Raw genomic sequence first — 18790 nt, 5'->3', positions numbered from 1 at the left:
CCGCAAGAGGAGAGAGAGGCGACAGACAGACGAGCCGCCGACAACATTTGGACCTTCTCTAACTTCTGGAGCACTTCTCTCAGCGTTTGGACCGTCTTTTACTCCCACCATGACACTTTTAACGGACGGACAAACGTTTTACCGGCTGAGGAGCTGAACTGAGGCAAAACGGAAGTAGTTGTTGTTTGGGGGGATAACGGACAAAATAAACCCCCGAAGAAGTGACTTTCTTGTGTCAAGTTCAAGTCACCTCGTTTCATCTTTCTGGAGGGATTTCGGTGTGTGTTGGGGGGGCATGGACACCCACGTTAAGGAGGGACAGCTTTATGTGCAGCATCAAAAGTTTGGGAAGGTAAGTTCCAGAAAAAAAAGAAAAAAAGCTCTTATTTTTTATTAGTGGGACTGTTGGCGTTGACAGAAATGACTCAGAAATTGTAGCCTGTGGTCCCATAATGAATGTTTCTGCACTAATATAACAGAAAAATTATGACCCAGCGTGTCACTGTGACAGAAATCTAACATTTAAGGATATAATATTGCACCAATAATAGCTAAAATGTTCAATATTAACACTACAGATGCTATAGAAACACTAGTAGCTAGCACCAGTGATCATAAACACTCAAATAAAACCAGTTAAGTGAAAAAACAAGGCACTAAAAAGCCCTATGGCAGTATTCAAGGACAGTATAGTGTCTGATTTACTCTTAGCAGTGTATTAAAGTCACTAATTAGTGATGTTAACTCCACTTGTGAACCAGAAAGCAGCATTTTAACAATAAATAAAGCACATACTGGTGCAATTACAGGACAGTCAAGATAAAGCATCTGTACAAAGAGAAACTTAACTTCAGTGGTCTGACCTTGTTTCTGATGTGGTGGTTTGGAGTAAACTTGCTGTGCATGAATGCATCTGTAAAGCATCCAGTGAATGTAAGAAAACGTGCAACCAAAGTGGATTAAAGCCACTTCTTAAAGTAAACTAGGGCAGAGAAAGAGAAAGCGGAGAGGTCGTCGGTCATGTGTGTGAATGCTGGTGACAGTTTTCAATATTTTTAACACGACTGTGATGTGACTTTCCACCATTAACGTCATAAAAGGCTGCAAAGTCAGAACAACAGAGCAGGGAAGTGGAGAAAAACAGATCTTGTCCTCGCAAAGATGGCAGAGGAACTTCCACTTCATCTCAGCTGTGTATTTACGCCACCATTGTGTCACTTTTGACTAGTGTGATAGTACCTGTGTGAGTTTGTTTCATCGCTGCAGCCTCGCCTCTGGTCTCAGAGCACCACTGGATAAGAACTCAGCTACTCTCTAAGATTTCTATGAGGGTCTTTGTCTCTGTGTCTCTCTCTGGTCATATGACATGGACCAACAAAACATTCTGGTCCCGTTTCCTGCCCTGAAATCTCCACTTCACAATACATATTCATACACCCAGCACGCAACTTTCAATGCGTTTTATGAGCGGTTTTAAATTTCCAAAGATAACTCATTGTCTACGCAGAGTAGAGCAACCAGAGAACAGAAGTGTCCTGGACGAGGTGAAAAAAAAATGTACAAAAATTGAAAAGAGTAGAACAGGAAGCTGAATGCTGGCTGATCTGAAAGTTTCGAAACTGGTGTGAGGTTTGCTGGGTGAATTATGCAATCGCTCGAGCTGTCAGTGGACGTACAGTCACACACTGATAGGTTGGTTTCCCACGTGCACGCTCGGAAAATGTGACTCAAGAGCACAGCGGCAATGTCCGACCCAAGTTTCTGTTTCAGACTCTTGTTTTGTGAAGTAATGGCTGTTAAAGCACGGTGTTTGGATGTAAGACGTTAAGCTGCCACTGCATTTCGTGCAAACATTATCTATGGTGCATATGTTAAGCTTTTCTACTGTTTTGAGTACAAGCTACCCTAATGTGTTTGTTCCTCAGATGCTGCTTGACCCCAGTTATTGTAAACCATTGGTTTATGAACCAGTATAAATGGGCATAAAAATGACATCAATGCTCCAAGTATTTAAGTATTTATGCCATTCTTTAGTGATAGTTTGTAGAATTGGGCACAAAATGAGAGAACTGAGACCAGTAGGATACCAAAACACCAAATCTTGAAAGATTAATTAATAGCCTGTATTATAAATTACCATAATTACATTTGTGCATTAAAATAGTCATTGTATAAGCTCATTAAATGTCATCCGCCAATAAAATGTTGCAGATTTCCGATCATATAAGCCCCATATTCAGTATATAAACACTTTAAAATGTAAAATCAACATCAGCCCAAAATGAACATAGACAGGACAAAAAATTGAGGTACGTTTTAAAACTGTTGCATAAAGATAAATATGGTTTCTCATTTTGCCCAAAGAATGTGTACATTTGAAAAGCATTCGGTTTAATGAAATGTATGTTACTGTTATTATGTTAACTTTAATACAGGAGAGACTTTATGTTTTCTGCAATTAAGTTGAAAAAATGTTTGCATATACCAGCAATCGCCCAAAATGAGTTGGAAAATATCAGCATATTGGATAAAAGACATCTCTAGTTAAAATTAATGTAGCAGAGGTTAAAATAACCAGATTTTTAAGTCGCTGATGTGAGTCAAGCCAGAAAAACACTGGATCCTTCATCTCAAACACTGCTACACAATAGCTTTTAAATTCAAATGAGTGCAAACTTTCTGTTGCAGATTTAGAATTTCAAGCTCAACCCTAGATAAACCTGATTGTTATATTTAGGTTAGATTGTCAAATTCTGAGAGCACAGTACTCCTCCAAGGTTGCTCAGTCGTTGTATCATTTCCGCTGGATGAAATTTGTGGCAGAAATCACGGCACTAGAGAGTGTGGCCATTTAATATAGATGTACCCACAAACAAAACGACCTTGCGCTGAGCACAGGCGTGTGTTATGCATTTGTACGTTGTGTACGGATACCGAATTGCGTGATCTAAATATGTAGCGGGCAGTAAGAATTGATGGGATTCCGAAACACCCCCACAATTTAATCGATTGTTCCTTGTTTGATTTCTGACGGGTAAGTCCGCAACGGTCAATTTGTAGTAGGATCGTCAGCAGGCAGCTGACATAGTGTTCACTTGTTGTTGGTCATTGTGGTGGTATCCGAATATTGATCAGAATTTTCGGAGGACAACACAGCGGTACTGAGTAACTGCTGTACCGTCATTAAGCATTGGTATATCACAGTTTTGTGGACTGCAGTGACCTCTGGGGTCAGCGTTGCTTCTCATTGGCCGGTTGCTTGGCTGTATCACACAGATCTACCAACTCTGACGTCACGCTTCACTTCGCCCGTGTTCGTAAACATAAGACAAAGTGCCGAAGACGGAGATATCCATGCTAACATGCTAATGTGGACAAGCTGAATATTCGGATATTCGTCATTAATTGGGTCCGAATATCTGGAGCCCAGAAATTGCCCTACTAATCACTTGGTCCTTGTGTCATTTATGACCTTCCCTGAAAATTTCATCCAAATCCGTTGGTCTGTTTTTGAGTAATGTTGCTAACAGACGGACAGACAGACAGGCGCCGATCGTCAGATAGTAAAAATGCATTCACAGGCCGACTACTAACCATGAGCTTTAAACTGGAAGGGTGTGCCTACACTGACTCCTCTGACATTTGAAAAATTCCTACAATTTTGAACCCAATGCCCTGGTTTCTTCTCAGACACTCCTACAGGACCAGAACATGGTTTCGGTGAAACTTGAAGCGTACTGCATTGTAAAGGTATTCATAACATCCAAAGCATGACTTACGTACTCTATACCTCTGCCTCAGCCAATCAGAATCACACCTCAACAATGCTGACGTGTAAAACAAATATTTGCGGTATTGTGGTTCTTCAGGGACTTTTTGACAGGCAGCTGAGACTTTTACATATATAGTATATATAGCTACAACCTCAGTTATGATTCTTACACTTTCTGTTGCTGTAATTACAGTTTATAAAGTTGTCGTACTGTCATTTGTCATTTAGCTTGTGGCCAAAAGTTGATTATGTGCATGGTTTAGTGGAGAGTCATGCCCACACACTCAGATTCAAGGTGTTTTGTTGGAGTTCACCTGCACCCTGAAGCTACAAAAAGCGGTTATGTTGGCAGCTGTTGGCCAACAACCAGTAAAGCCTGCATAGGTGGGCACGGCACTGTTTCCTTATCAGCACTATAGACTGCTTCAGCCAGGAACTAGCTGCCACTTGAACAGACGGGGTGTGTCAGAATTCAGCAGAATTACAAACCCTGAGGCCAGCATATTAATACAACAGTGATTCATATCTGAAGTCTACCTCACGGATTAATGGATCTGTGTGTGGAATCTTCTCATTTCTCCATTTGTTCCTCAGAGACGCTACATCATATCTCTTAGAAACAAAATGTGTGAAATTTTGTAGAATGAAGAAGCAATTTGACATCGGAAAGTTTGTAATTCTTTATAAATACTCTGCAGTTGGAGCATTTCCAGGAAGAAGAGTGTGTTTTTGTGCTTTGGTGAGGAGAAAGTGTTGAGAGTTCATGAGGGCAGTGATAGTTGTGTACATCAAATCAAAGTTATTGTTCTCCAACGTCAACAGTCATCCATTATAAATCTAGTATTCTGTACCATTTTAGCCATATTTAATTTAAAAAAAAAAAAAAAAACCTTAGCTTTGGCTTGAATGTACTGGGTGAGTATAATTTCTGTGGTTATTTTAGAGAAATAAAGAACCAAGTTTACTTTACATTGCAGCTCTCAGTAGAACAATGTTTTTAGAGACTGGGCTGATTTTCTGGTGTTCTACAATGAACGAATCAGTCTTTTCGATCATACTGCAGGCAGCTTTGGTACTTTTCTCTGGGCCACAATTGAGAGTTTCAGTAGGCGTGGATATCTTTTAGATTTTACTGACTCTGTTTCACATTCTGCTTATCATTTCCTGTTCTTGTCAAATCCTGGTTCATAGTCTTGAGAAAAAAAAGAAACAAATATTGGTTCAAAGGCAAAAACCACCCCTTTTCTGCAGGTTTAAGCAGCCATAAAGAGGAATTGGTCGTGGATGACGATGTACTTTGTGACTTTGTTTGGTAATAAAAAGAGGAGAGATTGAAACTCTTTATCCAAATAAGCTCTTTTTCCAACCACTTTTACATTTTTACTCACCGTGGGCTCATTTTTTACTGCAATATAAAGTCTTGTACCTCTATGGAAACAGCACAACCATGACTAGAAGGAGAGAGAACTCAGAAATATCTTCTGTAAAATGGTGTTATAATGTGATAAACCATTAAAATATATATATAAGTAAAAATGGAATTTCTTTAATTGATGCTAATCCTGGAAAAAAAGTGACTCTACAAACTATAGATATTTAACAGTTTTCATTTTAAATGTGTTCCCATACTTGTTTCCCACCTGCTCTGAGTGTACACAACCTGCAGTTCAGCCTAAAAATCCCTACATTTTTGTCATACGACTTTTGGTTCAAGCTGGTTCAGTTATGGCTTTTCAGTTAAGATGCTTTGTGTTTTTTGTGTCAGAATCTGGTCGGAGTACACTTACTTATTTTTTAGTCATTCTGATATAATATTGCAATTTTAAGGTGAGATTTGGTTTGCTTTTCCAATGAGTAGTTCAAACACCTTTTAAAAAGCTGAAAATATCACAATTCTTTCTGTTTTTGCATTTTCTGGCTCCGATTAACGGTGTGATTTTGCTAAGAAAGTCTCTCAAACTTGCCAGTGTGTTTTGGATCTCAGACAGTTCAGCAATTAGAGAAGAGTGGAGCCTAAATGATCATCAACCAATTATTAGATCATCAGGAAAGTAGTTGGCAACAAATTGGGTAATTTATTAACTGTCTGAGACCTTTTTATTGTAAATACATACCCAAAAAGCTACTGAATCTACTGTTTTCTGTTTTTCAGTCCTCTAAACTCGATATCCTGAGATGCTGGAGTATTATTTGGATGAAACAAGCAATTTGATTAGCTTGGATAAGTCTGGACTCTGAAGTTATGAAGGACTTATTTCACTTTTTTCCCCCATTTTTAGACTAAATGAAAATTCTAATATTAAGCAATCAAAGCAACCGTCCATTTCAGCTACAGGTCCCCCATTTTGCACCATTTTGGGATACTGTGTTGGCATTCTGTATTATTCTGTTGTGAGCTTGCCATGTTGCATTAACACAAAATTATTTATCTTCAATTTAGGGGACTGTTTGGAAGAGGGGTTTTTTTTGTTTTTGTTTTTGCAGGGTTGATTAATCCAAATTTGAGCTCACTTTGCTCCAGCTTTGGTTTCAGATTCAGATAGTGACCAGATAGCCATCTAAAAAGTCCTGATATGTTTGAAAGTTTTCTTTTGTGGATGCAGCAGAAGGCCTGAGGTCAGGGCAGCAGACCTGTGGTCGCAGCGCCGGGCCTCCTCTCTCTCGAACACTTCTCTGTTCGTCTCTTGCACACGACTTCAGTTTCTCTTCTGTCTCCCTTTAACGCACATTAGCGAGAACAGACACGCTGTGATACGCACATACTTTCATGCCTTTTCACAACAACACACAGATAACCACACACACACACACACAGCCATGCATATCACTGAGGTCTGCCTGTGGGCAGTGGGAACCTGGTCCAGTGGTTTAGTTAAGCAGCGTTGTGACAGTGACAGAGTGGAAGTGTGGGTACACAGTATTTTTGTTAACATATTGGGAATATATTCTAATAAATGGAGTTGCAGTTGCTGGAATTGCTTTTGCTTTGACATTCAACTCAGAGTTAAAACATATTTTTAGAGCCAGTGCATGAATGTAATCCTATTCAGAAACATGTAAAACTACAGCAAATGCAAAGTGCGGCCAGCTGTAAATTCTTAACCCTCCTGTTGTCTTCATTTATGGGCACCAAAAAATATTGTTTCCTTGTCTAAAAAAAATCTAAAAATTCAGCAAAAAATCCTCCAAATTTCTGAAAATTTGCAAAACCTTCAGGAAGAAAATTTCAATAATTCCTTAAAAGTTTCCCTTAAAAGTTTTGTTTTTTTTAAAAAATCCCCCAAATTTGGCAAGAAAATTCTTGTAAATATTTTCAAAAAATTTGTAAAAATCTTCAGTAAAAATCCTAAAAATATCTGAAGTGATTACATATATATCAGTAAAACCTCTAGTATTTTCTTTAAGAACATTCAGAAAAAAAATCAACCAAAATCCAGCGAAATTCGCTGAATTTTGGTTGATTTTTTTTTTTTTTTTTTTGGTTGATTTTTTTTGGTTGATTTATATTTTTAACATTTCTTTTTTTTCCACCAAAAATGTTTAAAGAATTTCCCAAAATGTGGAAAATGTGGACATCAGAAGTTTCACTGTGAAAATATATTTTTTTCCCACATTTTCAAACTTTAAAACGGGTCAATTTTGACCCACAGAACAACACGAGGATTAAATGAATGTACAGGCTTGAAGAATTAGTATCGGCTTTGATATGCAAAAAAGTGCCGCTGTGTCACCCTCAGTGTTGAATGGCGGGAACAAAAGCTACCTCAGTCCAGTAAATTAGTTTTATCTGCTCTTTGTTCTGACTAATGTACTATTTGACACAAATGGGGACATTGTTTACAGCCTGCAAAATATGGAACACTGTAGAAGTCGGTCGCAAAATACTGCTTAAAAAGGAAGAACTGAATGTGTCAGTAGTGAATGTAAAGCACTGTTTGTGCTTTTTATTTGACTTCGCAAAGGGAAGTGTTGCCTCTTTTTGATAATGTCCATTTTTATACGCAGCCGCTGACATTCAGGTCAGTTTGATGGTAAAAGATGTGTTTTTTTTTTTTCTCGACATTCATGAGGAGAAACTCAAACGCACTTGTCGAGCTGAGCCACTTCTCACTAACAGGCGGGACATCAGCGAGGAAGTTTGTCTCTGTCATGATCTTTTTTGCATAATTTCCACTCCGTGTAATACTTGCTGATAACGGTCTGTTGCCTTATATGGACCAGCTGTTTCACACACACACACACACACACACACACACACACGGAGGTCTATATTGCGACAGGGTTAAAGTTTCACAGCCTGTTCATGCACACCAGACAATTACGTTTGTGTTGACCTAACGTGCGTGGCTTTTTACAGCCTCGTGCACAGCTACACATGGTGTCCAGGGAATAATAACAATACAAACAGATGTATATATACACACACACACACACACACACACACACACACACACACACACACATATATACATATTGAGACACACCTGGATGCAGAAGAAGGAAGCAAAGAGAATCCTGGGTAATGACAATCCCACGCATTTCCTGTCCTTTCTGGCAGTTAATTTTAAGGGCTGGAGCGAGTGCATGCACATGTGACAACTTATGAAACCTTGTGAGTGTGTGCGAGTCAGAAAGGGATGAAGCTGGCTTCCATTAATGCATGCCATGCACCTCCGTCATTACGGCATTTCAATCAGTTCTACAGCCCAGTATCACAAATCACTTATTTAACCCAAGCGGCTTTACAATCTATAACCTCTTCTGTCCTTAGGCGCTCTGTCCGTATAGGGAAAAACTAACAGGAAACCACAGAGAGGACAAGCAAAGACTCTGTGGATAGTAGATGCATAGACCCCGTGGCTGCCAGGCCCATCATGCAAATACCATAATTCTACCTTTAGCCCGAGTTGTGTCTCTCATTTTCATGCTGGGAATGATAGTGATGAGCTGACGTGTTGTTAGACTTAATCCAGCGCCAAAACTCTGTGGTGGAGAGTAAATATACGCAGTACATTTACTTCAGTACAGTTTGACTTGAGTGGTTCCATTTTATCATGACATATTCTACTTCTATAATACTTCTGTCAGTAGAAGTTTGTAGTTCTCAAGCAAAGAAAACAACTCAGGAGATTCCTGAAACTACTAAAATCAGGTTAAGAACCGTCCAACGCATTATTAAAACCTGGAAGGACAGTGGTGAAGCATCATCTTTGATAAACAAATGTGGTCTGATGAGTCCAGATTTACCCTGTTCCAGAGTGATGGGGGCATCAGGGTAAGAAGAGAGGCAGATGAAGTGATGCCCTCATCATGTCTAGTGTCTACCAGCCTGTGGGGGTTAGAGTTATGATCTGGGGTTGATCAGGTTCAGCAACATTATGTTCCCAAAGAATGAGGTCAGCTGACTACCTGAAGATACTGAATGACCAGGTCTTTCCATCAGTGGAGTTTTTCTTCACTGATGGCATGAGCATGTTCCAAGATGATAATGTCAGGATTCATGGGGCTCACATTGTGAATGAGTGGTTCAGGGAGCATAAGACATCATTTTCACACATGGATTGGCCTCCACAGACCTCAGTCGCATTGAAACTCTGTGGGGATGTTCTGGAGAAGACTTGTACAGCGGTCTGACTCTCCCATCATCAATACAAGATGTTGGTGAAAAATTAATGCATTTCTGGACGGAAATAAATGCTGTGACATTGCAGAAGCTTATCGAAACGATGCCACAGTGAATGAGTGTCGTACTCAAAGCTAAAAGCAGTCCAACAAAATATTAGTGTGCAACTTGTTTTTTTTAGTCTGGCAGTGTATATTATGCCATTTTTCTGCATATACTAATTTTACTTTGGATACTTTAAAGTATAATCTATGCAAATACGTATGTACTCTGGCCACATTTTTAAATGCAGAACTTCTATTTGTAGTAACACAGCATTTTTCTGTTGTGTCATTAGAAAACTTTCCACTGCAGGAACTCGGGGCAGGTGTGAGGTGGCAAGAAAGTTTACCAAAATTAGCCCTTTCAGTCTTTCTGTTTCTGTTTACGATAAAAATTATAGTTACTCAACCTCACTCCATTTCTGCACACAGAGGAAAGAGAACAATTCACAGTTTAGTATTTGAGGGTGTATGGTGAGTTTTAGAGAGAAGACTGCTACTGAACAAGGACATCGACAGAGCAACAAAAAAAGGAAAAGAAAAACTGTGCTTGTTATCTCCACATTTAAATAATCAGCATTTTTTCTCTAAGACGCATAGCAGTTTTATAGGGCTGCTCAGAAGTATTTACCCTAGAATATGTACATTTCTCTCCTGAAATCAGCATTGAAAGACATTCTACAGGGGCCGATATTGCAGGTAGAACGTGCACAAGGTTCAGACTGACCTATAATGCCGTGCAAGTTCCTGCAGTTGAAAACAGCCAACTGCTACTTTCCCGTAAGCATAGATTGCTTCATATATCACTGACTGATCCAGTAGTTGTCCGGTTTATCTTGACAGATATGCAAATAAGTACTACAATGCATACATTTTTAGGTTCCATTTTTGTATGTTTTACTATTTATGAGGATTTAGATTCGATTTAACTATAATATCATGGGCCCAGTTTGGTATGTCACTGCAGAAAAAGGCAACAACACAAGTAATTACACCGATGATTACTGAATTCCTTTTCGCTAAAGCCATAGTAGGTGCTGTTAACAATTTAAATTAAATTAAAATGTGATAAAGGCCTGTTGTCGTATTGTAAATATCTGGTCCAAAAATGATTGACTGTCTCCAGATATGTTTCTGGTTTTTGTGTAAACAATGTTAGCTGTCACATATTGGACTGTAGTCTTTTAAGTGCTAAATGCCTGGTTAATTTTCAGATGTACTATATGATAGTTTAACTTAAGTATTATCTGTCCAATACAAAATGACTTCTCATTGATACGAGAACATTTGAGGACCTGCTGTTTTAGAGTTAGTGTTTCTCCTTCATTATTGCAGTTAGCTGGATTTTTCCTGTTGGCTGAAGGATTTTAAAACCACTGACCTTCCTGTCACAAGCCCTGACCGTCACGCAGCATCCGCCCTGCTGAATAAATGGAGGGGAAAACACACACATTCTGCGGAGAAATGTCACTGAGATGAGGGGTAGGGAAACACACAGAGGTTACAAGGAATGAAAGGGATTTCCAGAGTATAATACGCTTTTAGTTATCGTGCCACGTAATTTACCGTAATCAAGTATAGTTTAGTGAAGTGACTGTATACAATGATGCATTCAGTGTGTCATCATATCTACTGTTAGTACTGAACATCTGGAGTCCTAAACACCTGCTGTGTTTCTCATTGTTCAGGACTGAGTGTCAAGTTGTTTGTCCTCGTAGAGGAAGAGATCATTTTTAGCTGGTGCTTCCTTGCTGCTGCCCTCAGGGAGAAATGATAAACCTGTCACCTAGTTTTGAACAAGGCCATAGTTTAGCCTATTTTAGCCATTTAATTGTGGGAGTAACGTTCACATTTACTTACTGATTTCTTTATACTGATAAAATACATTGTATCTAATGTGGATTCATCACATTGTAAAAACTAGCCCAGTATCTGCTTTGATTTTGGGAGGAAATGGCTCTTTTCTCTATGAGTAGCGATGACTAATGCTGTAGCTGTGGTCCGCTGATGCTGACTGAATGTAGAGGAAACAATGGTGTGCAACAGATCTGAGTCAAACAGCATTAGATTTATCACCACATGCCTCCTACATTAAGCCTTAGTCACTAGAAAAAGTCAAAGAAAACCCCGAAAAGAACGTTTTGACGCAGATTTTCAAAAAACTTCAAGAGGACTCCTTTCTCCTCATCAGTGTTTTATCATTTGTGGCCTGCTCGGTATTTTTGCTTTTTCACTTACTGCTGTATGAATAAACCACATGCAAATGGTTGTACCCTCTCTTAACGGATGTTAACAGGAAAGATGTGTTGCAAAAAGATGAAGAATGACACTTTCTACTTGCCAATAACTCATTTTTCTGTTCCTACCATTCTAGCCTCAACAACCTCTTCTGCAACTTTCAGTTTTAGTTTAAACTCAACCTTTTGACATGAAATACTGATTTACCAGGTTTACCAATATCTAGAAACAAGAAAATGAGTGTGGTAAAGTTAATAATAGAAATGCTTAGTAGAAAGTAGGTATAGAGGAAAAGTTCAGAAGAAAGAAAAATGGGGAAAAAAAACTTAAGAACCAAACAGTGTACATTTTTACCAATTTGTGGATTATGTATTGTGTAAAACAAGTTGATTATTGATAATAAAGTAGCAATAATAGCTTTTTGCCACCGTTTTATGACCTCATAAAGCTGACATGGTGAATATGAACCTATTTACTCATTCTGCAGGTAAAGAGCAGCGTAATTATTCATTTGGAGTCATGTTTCTGTCCTCTTGACATGATTTAATCCAGTGTATATTTTCTCTTTTTCCTTACATATTTTCAAGTTTAAAAAGATCCTCTTTATCACAATGCAAAATCTGGAATTAGCAGCAAGACAGAATCAGAAATAAAAAGTTGTAAGACCAAAACAATGAGCTAAAACTGCAATAGAGATCATTGCCTAAAGAAGTTGGTAGTGCAGCTTTATGTTTTCCATTTTCTCTGACATACAGCCATACATATTCACACCTGCTTCCAATTTAGAACCACCAACTAACCATTAAGCTGTGAGGTGCTAACCGCTCCACCACGTACATGTCCTTCTTTTTCACCCCATCAGAAATGGAAGAAGAACTGGTTCGTCCTCTATCCTGCCAGCCAAAACGGCATCGCCCGCCTTGAGTTCTTCGACTCGCCCTCGGGTGGAGGAGGCGGGGTCGGCGGAGGCTCAGGCAGCGGGTCCAATGAGAAAACCAAGAAGCTGGACAAGAAGATCATCCGCCTGTCGGAATGCATTTCCATCCTGCCGGCTTTGACGGAAAGCTGTCCCAAAGACAACATGGCAGCGTTTTGCGTGGAAACAAATGACAAGATGCACGTGTTTGCTGCAGAAAAGAACGCTGCTAAGGACTGGATGGATACCATGTGTGACATTGCATTTCAGGTACACTGTTTCTTCTGCTTTCTTCTGTGTTTGCTTTAGGAAATAGAGTTTGCAGTATGTGACTGAGACGTGGGTGGATGTGTTTTCAAGGCTTCCTCTGTGTGTGTGTTTTTGTCTTTTGTTCTGATCTACAGAATGTTTCTTTGTGCTCACTGTCTCTGCTCTTTGGTCTACTGAACATAATTGTGACCAAAAATATTTACACAATAAAAAAAATCTCCTTAGTTTGGTGGAAAAAGTCAAAAAAACTGCTGCTTTAAATTGAGTTCAACCATGATCTTTGTTTGTGTACATACGTAAGTCTTCCAAATGTTCCCACATGCCCCTGGAGTGTCTGTGCAGGCCACAACTTCTATTGTGCACACTGACACACACACACACATACACAAATATGAACATAACGCAAATTTGCAGAGAGGAAGCCAGAGGGAGTTTCCAGGAGGAAGACTTCATCCGCTTCGTTCTCTGTTGCACACCCAGCCACTTTTTCTCTTTTCTCACTCTTTGCCCACTTTTCGCTTCGGTGTCATCTGCCTCCTTTTGTTCCTACACACTTCTGAGTACAACCGAATATGCATAGAAACATCTGGGCAAAATATACCATGACAAATCCTAGTTTACTGTCTTTCTCAGCTGGCTTAACTGTCCATGTCTGTGTGTCTGTCAGGGGGGAAGCGGCAGCAGCAGCAGTGGAGCTACAGACTCTAATGGAGGACCACAGGACCTGCAGATGTCTGAAAATCTCATCTACTACTCCAGAGAAGAGGGTAAGGACACTAAGCAGTCTAGTCTTGTAGTTTCAGGGTCACAGGTAAACAGTTTAAAAATTAGGATAATCTAATTAAATCCAAGTTTTATGAAGAATAACACTTTTGTCTTTGCAGTAAATGAGTTCTGGGTGAGCATTCAACGTACTGAAGCATCTGAACGTTGCGGGCTTGCGGGAAACTACTGGCTGAAAGCTGAAAATGACGTCTTGATCCTGAAGGAGCCAAAGACCAAGAGGAACGTTCTGGTGTGGCCATACAAGCTGCTGAGGAGATATGGGAGAGACCGGGTGAGTGCCTGATGCACAGAAAAACACAAACCGGGTCGATCTCCGACACACCTGACTAGTACGTGTAGAGGAAGTTCACTGAGCTGAATTTCAACTGAGCAGACCTCAGAAGTGCAAATAGCAACAGCGTGTGTTCATGTGGTCGGGTTATCAACGTCACAGAGTATATTTAGATTTAGTCTGTGGTTGCTTTTGTGTCGCTTTGATGCTTTGAAAGCTCCAGATTAGCACCTCAAACTTTCAGATGACCTTTTTAGTGTCTGATTGGTTTGTCTGACCCTTATTTACGCCTGCATCAAGACTGTTGTGCCTGCATACATCTGCATACTTGATCATGAAAAATATATATCTAAAACCAGTAAGTGTTAAGAGTGAAGGTAGAAAATGAAGCTCTGTGTAAAAATGAAGCCTGCTTTCTTTAGCTTCACATACATCAGACCCATGTTGTTACTTCTTCACCTCTGTGTATGTTTACGTTGTCACGTACTTTAACATAAAATGCATTCCAACATTTACCTAACTTTTCTTTCCCTTCTTTCTCTAGGTGATGTTTTCCTTCGAGGCGGGCCGCCGGTGCGACTCAGGCCCTGGAAACTTCACCTTCGAGACCAAGCAAGGCAACGAGATCTTCATGTTGGTGGACCAGGCCATCCAGTCGCAGAAGGCTCTGGCAGAGGAGCGTCACCTCAGCTGTCCCATGAACTTTGATCCGGACTGCCCGACATCGCTGCAGCACATACGCAACGCTGGCTCTGGTGGCATGACGGCGGGAAGCGGAGACAGCAGCAGCTGCAGCAGTCGGGAGGCTGACGGAGATTCGGGCGGCAGCAAACCAGGCTCGGCTGACGGTGTGCTCGGGAAGAGAGAGGGAGGAGATGGAGGAGGAGGAGGAGTGAGGGGGCAAGGAAGTGGAGGAGGACATAAAGGGAGGAGTTTACCAGACCTGCCAACAATGCTGGGAGTTTTGGGAGGAGGAGGGACGCCTCCACCTCCCAGAGGCCATGCAGGGAAAGGTGTGTCGTCAGCTGATGAACATGCAGGTCTTTATTCTGAGCCAGCAGATTCAGTCCGTCTGCCTCTGCACAGTGCTGACTGCCTCTATTCTGACCCAGTGGACAGCATCAAGGGTCAGAATCAAACCGGCAACCCAACCTCCCCACCGCTGCCCACTCCACGCCTCCGACCAGTAGGAGACGACGCCTCAGGAGGCGGTATCCAAGGAGATCATCACCACCACGCAGGGAGCAACCACAGGAAGCCACCTGACCTGTACTCACATGTGTACGACCGGATCAGCCTGGAGCTGAACCAGAAAACAAGCGCGCTGAATCTGAACGGAGCTGCGGGGGTAGGAAGAGGGGGAGGAAGAGGGGTCAACAGTAACAGGCGACCCCCAGGAGGTCAAGCAGAAGGGGCTTCATCACTTCCAGCTTCTCTGGAGCACATATATGACGAACCAGAGGGCTGCGCAAAAGGAAGCATCAGCCTGCCTGCAAGCTCAGGGAAGAGTATTTACGATGAGGCCCGTGTGGAGCCTCACAGCCAGAGGAGACACGAAGAGGTGGCGGCTCCATCAGGACCGGAGGGGAATTACAGCACCCTTACTCAGGGGAAGCTGTCGGAGCCCCATAGACACTCTCCTCCACAGCTGGGCCTGAGCCGCGGCACGCCACAACCTCCAGCACCCCGGTGGCCCAAACCCGTCACCGCTCCCAAGCCGGGGAAGGGCCCTTTCGCTCGGAAGGAGCCGGTGCCGCTGCCCCCTGGGAAACACGGAGGTCCCGGCAGTAATGTGAATAACAACAACAACATCTGGGGAGGCGGTGGAGAAGTGAAGGAGCTGTACAGCAAAGTGTCAAAACAGAAGCCTCTTCCTCCTAATCTGTGGTACAGCCAGCACCACCAGGCACGACTGAGATCGCCTGATATCATCTATGACAATCTGGGAGATATTTGACTTTGTTCTTTTTCTACGACGCTGAAAAACAAACCTTTTTCCTGCCTGTGTTCTTCCAGTTTTTTGAGAGGACTAAGCACATTTCTCATTTCACATTTCTTCCATCTGTGGACTGGAATAATTATTTGAGACAGTCGATTCATTCGGAGTGGATTAGCTCACAACTATGAGAAAACCACATTACGGCTGCATTTTGATACATGGAGCGCAGCTATCGTAGGGCCACCCTGTGTGTGTGTGTTTGAGAAAGAGAGAGAGAGTGTTTGCATGGTCAAACCCATAATTGGCGTACCAAGCCACAGTGTGGTCGGAGCCAGCCACTTGAACACACACACACAAACACACACAAACTGTATGGCTTTGCCAGAAGGACTCGGCCTATGGGCTTCACTTTAACAAGCTGAGAGAGCGGCTTGGCTCTACAAAGTCTGCTGTGCTTATGAAGTGACTGGGAAACATGTTTTTGCACTGCTGCTTTTCTGTTTCTACGAAATGTGAGACAATGTGACGGCCAGGAGTCATTATTCGACAGGTTTGGAGTGTCTTTGAGGCTTCACCAAACGGAGCTGATACTTTTATGTTTGTGTTTTCTGGACTGACTTTTTGCCTTAAATCTTACTGATACAAGCAGATTTACTTTTTCAGCCCAGGACACTAATATAAGACGTGGCTGCATCTTAGGAGCCAACATTTGAAGAAAAAAAATCATCATTGTTGGCGCTGATGGTGCATGACAAGTGGGACTTTAAGATCCTGTTTTGGTTTTGAAACAGTCATAAATGGGTCATAAAGTGGTCATAGGTTTCTGTGTGGCCGACTTCCTGCACAAGATAATATTTTTTTTTAATCCTGTTATGGTTTTATGTATAGAAAAACTAAATAAGAAACTAATCAATCCCCTGCAATGTGTCAGTATGTATGTGTCAGAAACAGCTGTGCTGTCTGTAAATATAACTAATAATAAAAGTGCCTCTATAAACTTTAAATATTTCTCCAAAGTGATCTTTAAACAAGAGAACTCCCTTAATTGCTGCATTAGCATGTCCTGTCAGTGTGTTTGTCCCGCCAGGAGCCAATCAGACGCTGTTATTCGTGTTTAAAAGACTTTTCTGTTCTGGACCAAACAGGACAGTAAAACAGTCTGACCTCATCCTAAACTTCTCTCCCTCTGCCACGCTCTGTTTTTGTTGTTTCAGTCGGTTTCCAACCACTTAATCACACTGTTAAAGCTGAGCCGCAAGAAACGAAACAAAGATGTTCTTTCTTGCTTTCTTTTCTTCCTTCCTTCCTTTCACCATCTCTGCATTAATTCTGTTGTTCGGTTGCTCTGGTGACCGCTAATGGCGGCTGGTTTGTGTCGGACACGCCGTGCATTTTAACTGAGAGAGATACCGTAAGAGGAAGGCTGGAATACAACATGGAAACAGGAGAAAGGCGGAGGGAAAAAACAGCTAATTGACATTTTGAAGAATGCAGGAGAGAGAAGGGAACACGTTGGTGTTTATCCAGAGCAGAAGATGACGAACGAGTGAGAAGAAAAGAGATGAAAAAGATGCTGACAGGATGAATGCTGGCTGGATGAACCTGTCGGTGTCTGGTTGGCTTGCAAACAGGTACAGACTGTTCCCTTCACTGCCGCCACTGCTCTTTATCCCCTTCATCCCTCTTTATCCCTCTCTTTTTTCAGTCTTTATTTCCTCACCTGCTGCTCAAGTACTTTCTGGGCAGGAATAGTAACTGGATTACACTTTTAAAGTAAATTTCCTAACTCTCCTAACAACTCTCCTTCTCTCAGACGAAGCGAGGGAAGAAAAACAGAAAGTATAAGACCAGCAGCAAGGCTCTGTCTTTCTCATTAAACTCTGGGTGAACTGAAGAGGGGGAAAAATGGGGAAAGGGCACAGACACATGGCAAACAGAACACTGTACTCTTTTCATGATGTCAACATTTTCTTTTATATGAGTCAACACTTCCTCATTGCAATATCCAAAACAAGTTGTTTACTCATTTACAGCGTGTAATTGTGTCTAGAGAGGACTTTGCACAAATTCTGGTCAATGGCAGTGACCTCATTTCCAGCTCCTGTTTCAATGACTGCTTTATCTCAACTCCTTTAACCAGGTGTTTTGCATTTTATACACGCAAACTGGAATTTTCTTTTCTCATATTTGACTGTGATACTCAGGCAATGGAATTATTTTGCTAACCGTGGTTTAATTAGAGAGTCTAAGCGCATTTTTAGCTTCATTTTTGCTCATCATCTAACCAACATAACAAAAATAAAAAGGAACGTCCATTGTTTCACTGTGCTTAGGCAGTGTAGAAAGACTCTGAAGAGTTACACGTGAGAAGATTAAAAGGAATTTCATTATTTCTCCTCAGTGTATCCAAAAGAACATAATTATGACAAAAATGAACGAATATTGACGGACCTAAGTCTTCTAAATGCCAAAAAGTTGATAGTCTTGTTTTTCAAAGACCAACTATAACCAACTGGCTAAGGCATCAAATAAAATGACTTATATTGAAGGATAAATAATCTTTTTTAAGAAGTTTGGGAACTCTTCATGAACTATGTGAAAGATTTGGATATAACAGAATCAAATAGGAGAAAACCTGTTTGTTGTCAACCATACAGACTTAAATCTCCCCTTTTCTTTTTCTCTCTCCCTTCTTCATCTCATACTAGGAGAGAATAAATCTAAAAGACTTATTAAGAATACTGAATGTGGTGACTTGAGGAGCAGTTCCCCGTTGATTTCTTCTTCTTTATATCTGTCTATTTTCACTCCTGTTGTTTTAACTGTACTAGGTGCACATCTGCTATGCAAGATCAAGAATGTAAAGTTCTGTAAACTAGCTCTTTTAAAAAATAAAGGGAGTGTTGAGACGTAAAAAGGAGTCTCTCTCTCAGT

At 41.0% G+C, this 18790-nt stretch overlaps 1 protein-coding gene across 3 annotated transcripts in view; it reads left to right on the top strand.

Moving 5' to 3' along the window:
- Window positions 1–18790, top strand: part of dok1b (docking protein 1b) — a 37274-nt gene continuing 18484 nt past the window's right edge. For all 3 annotated transcript variants that reach the window (XM_055007841.1, XM_055007840.1, XM_055007839.1), the window contains exons 1-5: window positions 1–352; window positions 12537–12860; window positions 13528–13627; window positions 13745–13917; window positions 14462–17487. In XM_055007841.1, the coding sequence (XP_054863816.1) occupies window positions 296–352; window positions 12537–12860; window positions 13528–13627; window positions 13745–13917; window positions 14462–15874 (2067 nt within the window). In that variant the 5' untranslated portion in view covers window positions 1–295 and the 3' untranslated portion in view covers window positions 15875–17487. The remainder of the gene's footprint in view (window positions 353–12536; window positions 12861–13527; window positions 13628–13744; window positions 13918–14461; window positions 17488–18790) is intronic.

This window comes from Amphiprion ocellaris, chromosome 23 (assembly GCF_022539595.1).
Source record: "Amphiprion ocellaris isolate individual 3 ecotype Okinawa chromosome 23, ASM2253959v1, whole genome shotgun sequence".
NCBI lineage: Eukaryota > Metazoa > Chordata > Actinopteri > Pomacentridae > Amphiprion > Amphiprion ocellaris.
This window is presented reverse-complemented; position numbering and strand designations above follow the sequence as displayed.